The 11,742-nt window shown below is 44.3% G+C and overlaps 3 protein-coding genes across 4 annotated transcripts; 2 read left to right on the top strand and 1 right to left on the bottom strand.

Annotated features, from left to right (window-relative positions):
- Positions 1–164: 164 nt before the first annotated feature.
- LOC106588094 (protein phosphatase 1 regulatory subunit 27) lies at positions 165–3,075 on the top strand. The gene is made up of 3 exons (XM_014176769.2): positions 165–1,170; positions 1,460–1,610; positions 2,111–3,075. Exons 1-3 carry the CDS (start codon positions 939–941, stop codon positions 2,238–2,240), a joined length of 513 nt encoding a protein of 170 aa, XP_014032244.1. The 5' UTR covers positions 165–938; the 3' UTR covers positions 2,241–3,075.
- A 2,845-nt stretch (positions 3,076–5,920) lies between these two features.
- LOC106588092 (anaphase-promoting complex subunit 11) lies at positions 5,921–8,559 on the bottom strand. Of its 2 annotated transcripts, XM_014176764.2 has the most exons (3): positions 8,279–8,559; positions 8,062–8,181; positions 5,921–6,275 (listed from the first exon to the last, which is right to left on the bottom strand). In XM_014176764.2, exons 2-3 carry the CDS (start codon positions 8,168–8,170, stop codon positions 6,130–6,132), a joined length of 255 nt encoding a protein of 84 aa, XP_014032239.1. In that variant the 5' UTR covers positions 8,171–8,181; positions 8,279–8,559; the 3' UTR covers positions 5,921–6,129. The 2 variants fall into 2 exon arrangements, with proteins under 2 accessions (XP_014032239.1, XP_014032238.1); XM_014176763.2 differs by having other exon boundaries at positions 8,062–8,407.
- Positions 8,493–11,310, top strand: LOC106588091 (THO complex subunit 4). The gene is made up of 6 exons (XM_014176762.2): positions 8,493–8,782; positions 9,978–10,139; positions 10,251–10,398; positions 10,519–10,588; positions 10,691–10,886; positions 10,987–11,310. The coding sequence occupies exons 1-6, from the start codon at positions 8,549–8,551 to the stop codon at positions 10,999–11,001; spliced, it is 825 nt and encodes a 274-aa protein (XP_014032237.1). The 5' UTR covers positions 8,493–8,548; the 3' UTR covers positions 11,002–11,310.
- The last annotated feature ends 432 nt before the right edge of the window (positions 11,311–11,742 follow it).

An 11,742-nucleotide genomic window follows, 5' to 3' on the forward strand; every position in this document is an offset into this window, starting at 1 on the left:
ATATGTATGCCAGTAAATAGTACTGATGCTACAGGTAAGGCCACTGTGCTTCTAGCTCCCACAAACATTTTGCTACAACTGCAATAACTTGTATGTAACCAATAAAAATGTATTTGAAATAGGCTGGAACTTGAACAATGTTTCTAATGGTTAAAACATGGACTTCTGTCCGTAACTATGATTCAATTAAGAAAAAGTGCCAATTTTTAAGTCCTGCTTACTGGATTAAGTCTCTTGCAGTAAATTTCCCACAACAACCCCTATCTGTAACGTTAGAGGTATGTGTAGAATATGACTGATTCATTTGCCTATTTCTAAATCAAATGCCTTATCAAGGTTATTTTCAAAAGCCCAGTCATGACACTTGACCCGCTCTTGGCCCGATGCCTAGCATTGGCTTCTATGTCCTATTTACCGGACTGTTCTCCCCCTTCTGTGGTGCGTGACCAGTGGCTGTCATGCATCTTGAATGGTGAGCATCTGGGAGCTGGAGGGGGCAAGTTCAAAAGCAGGGGGGGAAGAGTGGGTCTCATAGGCTGTGGGTGAAAACAGAAGATGTGGTTATTGCTACGGTCATGGCTGGCGATATGAGCTGCGTCCAGTGCTTGTGACAGGATGGTTGAAGAGACCCACCTCCTAGGGTCACTCATCCAGTTCTAGAACTTGACCTGTCAGGTGACAGAACCTAAAATAGCCCTGCAGAGAGTATATAGAGGTCTATACGCAGGCCTTGGATTCCAGAACAGGACTTGCCCCACTGTCTGAAACATACAGGACACTGCACCACGAGAGCCATTGACAAAAGAAAGGCTTTTTTGAAGGACGTATCTTAATTCAATTTCACTGCCTTTTAGGTTTATCATTTTACTACTGAAAAAGGCATGAAGATTTTCTTCTGAAGTTTGTATCTTTGAACAAGACTGAAAACTTTCTTAAGGATGAAGTACTACCAGGATCCGGGCTGCCAGTCCATAGGCATCAAGGCTTATGGCCCCAAAGAGTCCAGCAGCTCTTCTTGCGCCCACTCTTCTCCACAGATCAAACCAGTCCGCAGTGTCCACTTCCCCAACGACATCGTATTCCAGGACTATGTCCGGCAGGGCGAGCTGGACAGGATCGGACTCTTCATCAGGAAGAGGAGGGTCAGCCTGGAAACCATCTACCACTCTGGTGAGTCACCATGAAATCTGAACAAAATGGAAACCATTTTAATCCATTCAAGAGCTTGAAGCATCAGAAGTATCTTCATGCTCTGGTTAGATTTAAACTGGGTTTAACAGTTCCAAAGATTTGATCATCTGTAATCCCTCCAGTATTGGTGCAATGACTTGTCTCTGTAGCACGCGCAGTAATGGAATAATGCCTCAGTATAAACTGTTCATTGAGTGTTCCTTCAATGTCCCTACAATTAACCTGTACTGATGCTATTTGCCATCCATTCCCATTGACTGCTCTGCAGGTATGGCAGCGATCCATGAGGCTGTCCTCTCTGGGAACCTGGAGTGTGTGAAGCTGCTGGTGAAGCACGGAGCAGACATCCACCAGAGAGACGAGGATGGCTGGACACCTCTCCACATGGCCTGCAGTGACGGATTCCCTGACATTGCCAAGTGAGTCAACGCTCCTAGCATACCCACAACATCTACAGTCACTAGCTTTCATTTTTTATCCACACACATTAAGCGAGGTCAGGGGTCTCGCACAAGTGGGACTTCAGCCGATGTACTATTAACATAAACTTGAAGCCTTGAATGCTCTGACTAACTCTGTATTTATGCTGCTGGCCATACCATGTCATTGCAGCATCCCTGCAGTTCAGGAATTCAATGCACTACAGGATAGGTGAAGATTCAGATTTTTACGTCACTAGGATACAGCTCACACCGCCGGTTTACAGTGTCAAGTGTTTACAAGCAAGACAAACCGTTAACACGCATTGGCTGAATTTTGAGTAGCCCTCATACGCCAACAGCAGTATGCTACACTGAGGATCCGCCACTTTCCTCTAACCCTCTGAAGAATCTCACGTTTAACTATGTCAGTGCGGCACATACCATTTGGATACTTTCTTTACTGACTGAATGCTTTTTCCCCCTGCTTCTCCCACTAGGTACCTGCTTTGTATTGGCGCCGACCCTCAGGCGGAAAACGAGTGTGGGGAGACACCTGCCGATCTCATCGACCCAGAGTGCACGGGGGTTCGGGAGCTGCAGGGGCTGCTTGGGGTGGAGGACGACTGAGCTCTCCTCCTCATCTAACCTTAAAACTTCACTGAATCTTCAGTCTCCTTCCTCGCCCAGGCCTCCCGGTTGCCCCTCGACAATGGAATTAAATGGACAGATCGGTAGAACATTGTCATTCTGTGCCCTCCCTCCCTTGTAGAGGTCCTGGAGACATATATCTGGTCTGGTGGGAGGAAGGCGGCCAGCCAACAGTAGATGGTTGCCTTTGAGAGTGAACTGAACTGTTGCTGGAAAGGGGCTCCTCTCAGGCAATCTCAGCAGGCATCGCTTTGTAATGCTGTTTGCAGGTGCAGAAGTTAGTTTGAGCTTTTGTACTTTTTTCATACAGGGTGAACACAGCACTGAAATGAAATAGATAGCAGTCTGGTAATGAGCTTTTCGGAGTACTTTGTATAGTTGATGTGCGAAAGCTTTTTTGGAAGTTGTGAAACATGGATCTGTCGTTGTCCTCTGACTCATAGGGCCATTCTGAAATGGGGCCTACTGCCCACAGCAGTAAACCAATGTGATAGGTCAACTCTACCTACTGACAGCATTTATAGTTCAAGATTTGTCATTTACATCATACAACTTTTACATTAGAAAAACAAAGACCCTGCATATATACCACATGAATATGTACCCTGCATTTACTGTATGTACTATAAAATGTACCACATTGTTGTTAGTCTAACACTTTACATCTATACATTTGCAAACAGCACTGGAATGGCTAATTGTGTGTTTACAATTGCTTTTACAATGATTTATAACTGAAACCGTGTGCAATCAATTGTGGTTACACCGCTTTGTAAATAATTGCCTTTTTATACATTTTTTCATACAAAAACAACTTAGTGATCTATTTGTCTTTATCAACTACTGGTATAAGAAATTGACATAACTGTTTGAAGGGAAAGAAAAGGTATTCTTTTGACTAATTTCAAACTACAGTAACCAATCTTGGTTCCAATTAACCTTGGTGGACTGAGAAGCACTTCTAACATTGAAGCAAGGAACAGTTCCCGGTAGGCCGGCTCCGGCCGGGGATCAAGTTAATGATTGTTAATTGGACCAGCTCTCTGCAGGAGGTGATTACCCATGCCTCTGCACAATGAGTACTGTACAGTATTGGCTGAGGTGCTGGTTTCTGATGAATTTAGAGAGACAAGTAGAATTTGGGAAAGGGCGGGTGAGGAAATCTAAAGCCAAGTCAGGGTTGTGCTTTAGCTACAAGAAAATACCCCATCGGTATTAAGAGTGGAAGTTTCCCGTACACCACATATCTAGCATCAAACTATCATACACCTAACGTATTAGTGGACTGTATGTACAGTGAGGGAAAAAAGTATTTGATCCCCTGCTGATTTTGTACGTTTGCCCACTGACAAAGAAATTATCAGTCTATAATTTTAGTGGTAGGTTTATTTGAACAGTGAGAGACAGAATAACAACAAGAAAAATGCATGTCAAAAATTTTATAAATTGATTTGCATTTTAATGAGGGAAATAAGTATTTGACCCCTCTGCAAAACATGACTAGGTACTTGGTGGCAAAACCCTTGTTGGCAATCAGAGGTCAGACGTTTCTTGTAGTTGGCCACCAGATTTGCACACATCTCAGGAGGGATTTTGTCCCACTCCTCTTTGCAGATCTTCTCCAAGTCATTAAGGTTTTCAAGGCTGACGTTTAGCAAGTTGAACCTTCAGCTCCCTCCACAGATTTTCTATGGGATTAAGGTCTAGAGACTGGCTAGGCCACTCCAGGACCTTAATGTGCTTCTTCTTGAGCCACTCCTTTGTTGCCTTGGCCGTGTGTTTTGGGTCATTGTCATGCTGGAATACCCATCCACGACCCATTTTCAATGCCCTGGCTGAGGGAAGGAGGTTCTCACCCAAGATTTGACGGTACATGACCCCGTCCATCGTCCCTTTGATGGGGTGAAGATGTCCTGTCCCCTTAGCAGAAAAACACCCCCAAAGCATAATGTTTCCACCTCCATGTTTGACGGTGGGGATGGTGTTCTTCGGGTCATAGGCAGCATTCCTCTTCCTCCAAACACGGCGAGTTGAGTTGATGCCAAAGAGCCCCATTTTGGTCTCATCTGACCACAACACTTTCACCCAGTTGTCCTCTGAATCATTCAGATGTTCATTGGCAAACTTCAGACGGGCATGTATATGTGCTTTCTTGAGCAGGGGGACCTTGCGGGCGCTGCAGGATTTCAGTCCTTCACGGCGTAGTGTGTTACCAATTGTTTTCTTGGTGACTCTGGTCCCAGCTGCCTTGAGATCATTGACAAGATTCTCCCGTGTAGTTCTGGGCTGATTCCTCACCGTTCTCATGATCATTGCAACTCCACGAGGTGAGATCTTGCATGGAGCCCCAGGCCGAGGGAGATTGACAGTTCTTTTGTGTTTCTTCCATTTGCGAATAATCGCACCAACTGTTGTCACCTTCTCACCAAGCTGCTTGGCGATGGTCTGGTAGCCCATTCCAGCCTTGTGTAGGTCTACAATCTTGTCCCTGACATCCTTGGAGAGCTCTTTGGTCTTGGCCATGGTGGAGAGTTTGGAATCTGATTGATTGATTGCTTCTGTGGACAGGTGTCTTTTATACAGGTAACAAACTGAGATTAGGAGCACTCCCTTTAAGAGTGTGCTCCTAATCTCAGCTCGTTACCTGTATAAAAGACACCTGGGAGCCAGAAATCTTTCTGATTGAGAGGGTGTCAAATACTTATTTCCCTCATTAAAATGCAAATCAATTTATAACATTTTTGACAACGCGTTTTTCTGGATTTTGTTGTTGTTATTCTGTCTCTCACTGTTCAAATAAACCTAGCATTAAAATTATAGACTGATCATTTCTTTGTCAGTGGGTAAACGTACAAAATCAGCAGGGGATCAAATACTTTTTTCCCTCACTGTAGCTCATCCTGTAGAGTGGTTTGAGAGAAGTTGCTATGTACTTCAGGTGGGGCTCTACTTTTGGTTTGTTCTGCGTTGTCCTGACTGTCAAACAATAGGGCATATACACAGTGAACAAAACATTAGAAACACCTTACTAATATTGAGTTGCAACCCCTTTTGCCCTCAGAAATGCCTAAAGTTGTCAGGCATGGACTCTACAAGGTGTCAAGTGTTCCACAGGGATGCTGGCCTACGTAGACTCCAATGCTTCCCACAGTCGTGTCAAGTTGGCTAGATGTCCTTTGGGTGGTGGACCATTTTTGATACACACGGGAAACTGTTAAGCATGAAAAACTCAGCAGCGTTGCAGTTCTTGACACACAAACCAGTGCGCCTGGCACCTACTACCCCATTCAAAAGCAGTTACATTTTTTGTCTTGCCCATTCACCCTCTGAATGGCACATACACACAATCCATGTCTCATTTGTCTCAAGGCTTAAGAATCCTTTAACCGGTCTCCTCCCCTTCATCTACACTGATTGAAGTGGATTTAACAAGTGACATCAGTAAGGGATCATAGCTGTCACCTGGTCAGTCTGTCATGGAAAGAGATGTTCCTAATGTTTTGTACACAGTGTAAATCTCAGGGACTATCGATACCAATTCAATGAATTTGCATTGATGAATCATTGGTCAGCTTGTTAGAGAATTACTCTCATACAATGTAAATAACTTTGAGTTTGAGAAAACTGCTATATAAAATAAATATCGGTACAGTTGTAGGTCAAGATTAAATCCTAATCACATATTTATTCACATTTGTTATTCACACACCCCTCCACATAATACAAACAATGACAGCCTCAGAGAAAAACAAAGTAGCTGGAAATGTACAACAAAAAACAGAAGCATATTTATTCCAAAACACTAGAATCCTCTGATTGTGACGTCTCAGTCTTTGAAAGGCATTCAAGTGATGTTCTCCGGATGAGCTCATTCTTTGAACTTCCACTCCTGCCGACACATGGGGCACTGCTGCTGGACCTGCTGGGAGTTGAGCCATTTGAGGATGCAGTGCATGTGGAAGCAGTGGGAGCACTGGCCCCAGACCAATGGGCAGTCATCTCCAGGAACCTTACCTGGAAAGTAGACATAATGTTGCTGAAAAGTCTTCCCTCAATAGAGGATAAGTGTCCATACAGTCACAATGTTGAACACGTCATGATATCAAAAAGGACAATTTATGCATAACCGTCAAGATATGAATGCATCGATAGACATACAGTGCATTCAGAAAGTATTCAGACCCCTTGACCTTTTCCACATTTTGTTACATTACAGCCTTATTCTAAAATGTATTATTTTGATTTTTTTCCCTTCACCAATCTACACACAATACCCCTTAACGACAAAGCAAAAACAGGTTATACATTTTTTCTAATTTATATATTTTTTTTAACGAAATATCACACCAACATAACTATTCAGACCCTTTACTCAGTACTTTGTTGAAGCACCTTTGGCGGCGATTACAGCCCTGAGTCTTCTTGGGTATGATGCTACAAGCTTGGCACACCTGTATTTGGGGAGTTTCTCCCATTCTTCTCTGCAGATCCTCTCAAGTTCTGTCAGGTTGGATGGGGAGGTATCGCTGCACAGCTATTTTCAGGTCTCTAGAGATGTTCGATCGGGTTCAAGGCCGGGTTCTGGCTGGGCCACTCAAGGACATTCAGAGACTTGTCCCGAAGCCACTCCTGCGTTACCTTGGCTGTGTGCTTAGTATTGTTGTCCTGTTGGAAGGTGAACCTTCACCCCAGTCTGAGGTCCTGAGCACTCTGGAGCAGGTTTTCATCAAGGATCTCTCTGTACTTTGCTACGTTCATCTTTGCCTCAATCCTGACTAGTCTTCCAGTGCCTGCCGCTGAAAAACATCCCCATAGTATGATGCTGCCAGCACCATGCTTCACCGTAGTGTTGGTGCCAGGTTTCCTCCAGATGTGACGATTGGCATTCAAGCTATAGAGTTCAATCTTGGTTTCATCATACCAGAGAATCTTGTTCCCCATGGTCAGAGTCCTTTAGGTGCCTTTGGGCAAACTCCAAGCGAGCTGTCATGTGCCTTTTACTGAGGAGTGGCTCCCGTCTGGCCACTCTACCATAAAGGCCTGATTGGTGGAATGTTGCAGAAGGTTGTCCATCTGGAAGGTTCTCCTATTGCCACAGAATAACTCTAGAGCTCTGTCAGAGTGACCATCGGGTTCTTGGTCACCTCCTTGACCAAGGCCCTTTTCTCCCGATTGCTCATTGCTCAGTTTGGCTGGGTGGCCAGCTCTAGGAAGAGTCTTGGTGGTTCCAAACTTCTTCCATTTAAGAATGATGGAGGCCACTTTGTTCTTGGGGACCTTCAATGCTGCAGAAATGTTTTGGTACCCTTTCCCTGATCTGTGCCTCGACACAATCCTGTCTCAGACCTCTACGGACAATTCCTTCGACCTCATGGTTTGGTTTTTGCTCTGACATGCACTGTCAACTGTGGGACCTTATATAGACAGGTGTGTGCCTTTCCAAATCATGTCCATTCAATTGAATTTATGGACACCAGAGCTCAATTTCGAGTCTCATAGCAAAGGGTCTGAATACTTATGTAAATAAGGTATTTCTGTTTTTTTATACCTGTTTTCACTTTGTCAATATGGGGTATTGTGTGTAGATTACTGAGGATTTTTTACATGTTTTTATCCATTTTAGAATAAGGCTGTAAAGAAACAATGTGGAAAAAGTCATGGGGACTGGAAACTTTCTGAATGCACTGCTTCTAAGAAGCATATTGAGTTTGTGCATACATTCATTTCAGGGAGTTAGTAACATATTGATGAGACGTCGAATAACTCAGGTGTTAGTAAGCAGCTTTATATAGAAACTCACAGTCTGGGCAGCAGCCATTAAAAGACATTCTGCAGATCCCACAGTTCTCATCATTGGCCATCCACAGCCAGGATGCCACGCCGTTCCACTGCTTGATTTTAACCTTCATCTCCCGTGAACCTGATGGGCACACGTTGTATGAATGTTCAAATATTGTCAAAAATAAATATATGGTGGTCTCTTTTGACTATACACTGTCCCCCAACCAGAAAGGTACCTTTATGATTGCAATGCTGGCTAGAGGCACAATACAACAGCAGAGAGGACGTTGGTCGTGAAAGACGCGCTAAATCGAACGGAAATGGTAGTACGCCTGCATTTACGTCACTTCCTACAATTATTTGTTAAGCCCACTCACGTCACTCAAACTAGAGCTATTCGCCATTGATTAGCACGGAGGAAAGCGGCTACATTTTGCTGGCAAAAACGTAATTATTAAAGTTAATTTTCCAATTATTTGGTGATCTCTAACACGACAAGTGCCACCATGGCTGATAAGATGGATATGTCTTTGGATGACATTATTCAACAAAGTAAGAAAGGTGGAGGTGGCCGCGGAAATCGAGGAGGCCGCAGCCGAGGATCATCGGGTCGGGGTGGGAGTGGAGGCCGACCCGGTGGAGCTGTCTCTGGAGGCCGGACAGGCGGATCCGGGCCCATGAGGAGTCGACAGAACTTCAGCGGAGACAGAAGCGACAGCAGACCCACGCCATACAGCAGGGTAGGAACACGGAGGATCACAGAAAAAGGAGGAATGGCAGAGGCGACGACGACGAATGTTAAATAATTTAGCTGAGCTTGTTAAATGTGCTGCGACACGTACGAGGTAGTAAGCAAAGTTGCTGATGGATGTGGAATTATCATCGGGAAGTGCGCTATAGGGCACAACCCAAAGAAGAAACCACTGTTCAGAAACGTTTATTCATTTGAAAATGACCTACAAAGTCGTGTTTGTGGGCCTATGGTCTACATTACATTTCCCCGCTTCAGGTTAAACAGTTGCTAGCCAGCACTATTGAATGTTACTCGCCATGTCCTAAGTTTCTGGGAGGGAACGTTAACTAGGTAGGTAACGTAAACGTGTTCGCACTCGTTTTACCACTTCAAAACGGAGCTGATCCGCCAAGCTAGCTAGCTAACACTTGTTTGTGTAGTTTAAATGCGACCTGGCCCAGATATTCATCTTTGGTCTGCAAGACTTTGGTTTTTTTTTCGTAGTCCACAACTTCTTGATCCTATTTGTCGACTGGCGCATTGCTGGCTATAAATTAAGTTCCAGATTTGTCAAATTATCAAGAATTGGACTGTTTACGCAACGAAGCTAACAAAATGGCGACACTCAAAATGGATGTTCTGTCAACTGGGTCACCATTCCTGTGCCACATTGAGTTTTTTTTCTTCTTTGTTTCATATTTTGACCCAGACTGCAAAGCACAACACCCCAAGGAACTTTATGGAACTTTCCATGGTCGGTTAAGGGAAATGACTTTCACACGTTTTGAAGGAAGGATTTTTCTTTGGATGGACTTTCTTCACTTGGAGTTGAAGCAGAATCTGGATGCTGTCCTTGCCATCGAGATCAAGTCAGTTTTTTTTTTGTTGCCTACACTGCCATTCTAATTACCTACACCACCTTCAAACCACCTGTAGGGCAGGAGCCATTTTGAGTTGGACGTCCTGCCATCCATCCTACTAGCTTAGTTTTGGTTCTTATTTGTTTAATTGTTTTTATTAAGTAATATGTATACTGTTACACTGACCATGAATCCACCATAGACCAATGTGTCTAAATGGTAGTGATGAAGCAAGATTCCCCTGCCTGCCTAAGCAACTGACTCAAATGTGCTCAGTCTGATCAGCAGGAGCAGGGGAACCAGAAGTCAGCAGCTGCATTTTTTTTCATTCTACTTTTACAGCCCAGAGAGCTTCCGGACAAATGGCAACACGACATGTTCGAAGGTGGCTTTGTCGGTAATGCTGGCGGTGGTGGGGGAGCAGGCGGCGGCGGTGGTGTAGAGACTGGCGGCAAGCTCCTTGTCTCAAACCTTGACTTCGGTGTCTCTGACGCTGATATCCAGGTAATTTCTACAGTCAATTGATACAAAGATGTCCGGCCTTTTCGCTGAACCGTTTTGACATTAAACATGAATTCTACCTGCCATGTTTCTTATTGTGTTTGTTTTTTTCAGGAGTTATTTGCGGAATTTGGTACATTGAAAAAAGCGGCTGTGCACTATGACAGGTCTGGCCGCAGCCAGGGAACCGCTGACGTCCACTTTGAGAGGAGGGCTGATGCACTCAAAGCCATGAAACAGTACAACAACGTACCACTCGATGGTGAGCTTTAATTTGAGTTAGTTGATTGATATTATTTTGACGCCAGTTCGTCATAAAATGTGGTCATTGATTAACTCTCCTGAACAACGATGCCTAATCTTGTTTTCCCTTTGCTCACAGGCCGCGCCATGAGCATTCAGCACGTCACGTCACAAATCAGAGACGATAACCAGAGACGACCTTCACAGAGGTATGTGATTATATAAGCTTTCTTTTATCTTGTCATGTATGATTTATTTTTTATTCTAGTGAATCCCAGTAGCTCATTGATTGTCTTTGAATCTGTTTGCAGTTCAAACGGAGGCGGTGGTGGATTCAACAGAGACAGAATTGGACGCCCCAATTTCTCAGAAAGGCGGGGAGGCGGAGACAGGCGGGGAGGCAGAGGCTCCAGGGGCAGGGGTAGAGGCGGACGTGCTGGTGGAGGCAAACCGCAGCAGTTATCTGCTGAAGAGCTGGATGCCCAGTTGGATGCTTACAATGCCAAGGTAAATGCATGAAAGTGAAGTATTTATATTCCTATAATGTAAGGGGCTTGATCTTTGTAGTTAGAATATGGTCCTAATTTCAACTTGTTTTTAATTGCAGATGGAGACCAGTTAGAATTCCCAGAAGCGCTCATTTGAATCCCTCACCTCATCCCTACCCATCTTCATCCTCTGTCGGATCTGAAGCTTGTTGTTGACTTGGACCTGAGACATGGACCAGATCTTTTACACTTACTGTTCTTCGGCATCATTTTAATGTGTGGATGGATCTTGCTTTTCTCCCTTTTTAATATTATGAACACTTTTTGTACCATTTTATTTTTGGGATGATTGTAGGTTTGAGGGGGAGTTTTTTTGTTGCCCTTTGCCTCCCCTTCCACTTGTGCATAGTTGTAATAAACCTACAAAACAAACTGTTCCAGTGCATCTGCCTCTTGTTGAAGTTCTGTACGACACTAAGGGCTGGTTTCCCACACATTAAGTTTAGTCATGGGCCAAAGCAGTTTTGTGTAGATTCTCCATAAAGCCTACTCCAGGACTAATGTTAGCTCTGTGTCCAGGAAACCAGCCCTACAAGCCTGAAAGGCACTATATGGTCAATATGGTGTCTGTGTTGGCCATGCATGCAGCATTTATGGTGATATTGCCTCTGCAGAAGTCAGGGCATACGTACTAGTGCTTTGTGGCGCGGCGCAGTTAAGTGAGTTTGTTTATACAGGCCCTCAACCACTCATCCAATCATGTCAATGAGCTATATGGAGCCTTCCTCATTGTTACAAAATTTAAGCTGCATGGTTATGTGGTATGGAGCTCAATTGGGCCTCTGTTTGCCTCTGGAGCCTCCAATTACATCACA

The sequence above is a fragment of the Salmo salar genome, chromosome ssa02 (assembly GCF_905237065.1).
Source record: "Salmo salar chromosome ssa02, Ssal_v3.1, whole genome shotgun sequence".
In the NCBI taxonomy this organism is placed as follows: Eukaryota; Metazoa; Chordata; class Actinopteri; order Salmoniformes; family Salmonidae; genus Salmo; species Salmo salar.

What these genes read in the sequence shown, in the direction of transcription:
- LOC106588091 (XM_014176762.2), top strand. Translation starts at nt 8,549, where the DNA reads ATGGCTGATAAGATGGATATGTCTTTGGATGACATTATTCAACAAAGT. An exon ending in GACCCACGCCATACAGCAGG is followed by an intron (nt 8,783 to 9,977) that starts GTAGGAACACGG and finishes CTACTTTTACAG; the next exon opens with CCCAGAGAGCTTCCGGACAA. An exon ending in TCTCTGACGCTGATATCCAG is followed by an intron (nt 10,140 to 10,250) that starts GTAATTTCTACA and finishes TGTTTTTTTCAG; the next exon opens with GAGTTATTTGCGGAATTTGG.
- LOC106588092 (XM_014176764.2), bottom strand. Translation starts at nt 8,170, where the DNA reads ATGAAGGTTAAAATCAAGCAGTGGAACGGCGTGGCATCCTGGCTGTGG. An exon ending in TAATGGCTGCTGCCCAGACT is followed by an intron (nt 6,276 to 8,061) that starts GTGAGTTTCTAT and finishes TCTACTTTCCAG; the next exon opens with GTAAGGTTCCTGGAGATGAC.
- LOC106588094 (XM_014176769.2), top strand. Translation starts at nt 939, where the DNA reads ATGAAGTACTACCAGGATCCGGGCTGCCAGTCCATAGGCATCAAGGCT. An exon ending in GGAAACCATCTACCACTCTG is followed by an intron (nt 1,171 to 1,459) that starts GTGAGTCACCAT and finishes ACTGCTCTGCAG; the next exon opens with GTATGGCAGCGATCCATGAG. An exon ending in GGATTCCCTGACATTGCCAA is followed by an intron (nt 1,611 to 2,110) that starts GTGAGTCAACGC and finishes TTCTCCCACTAG; the next exon opens with GTACCTGCTTTGTATTGGCG.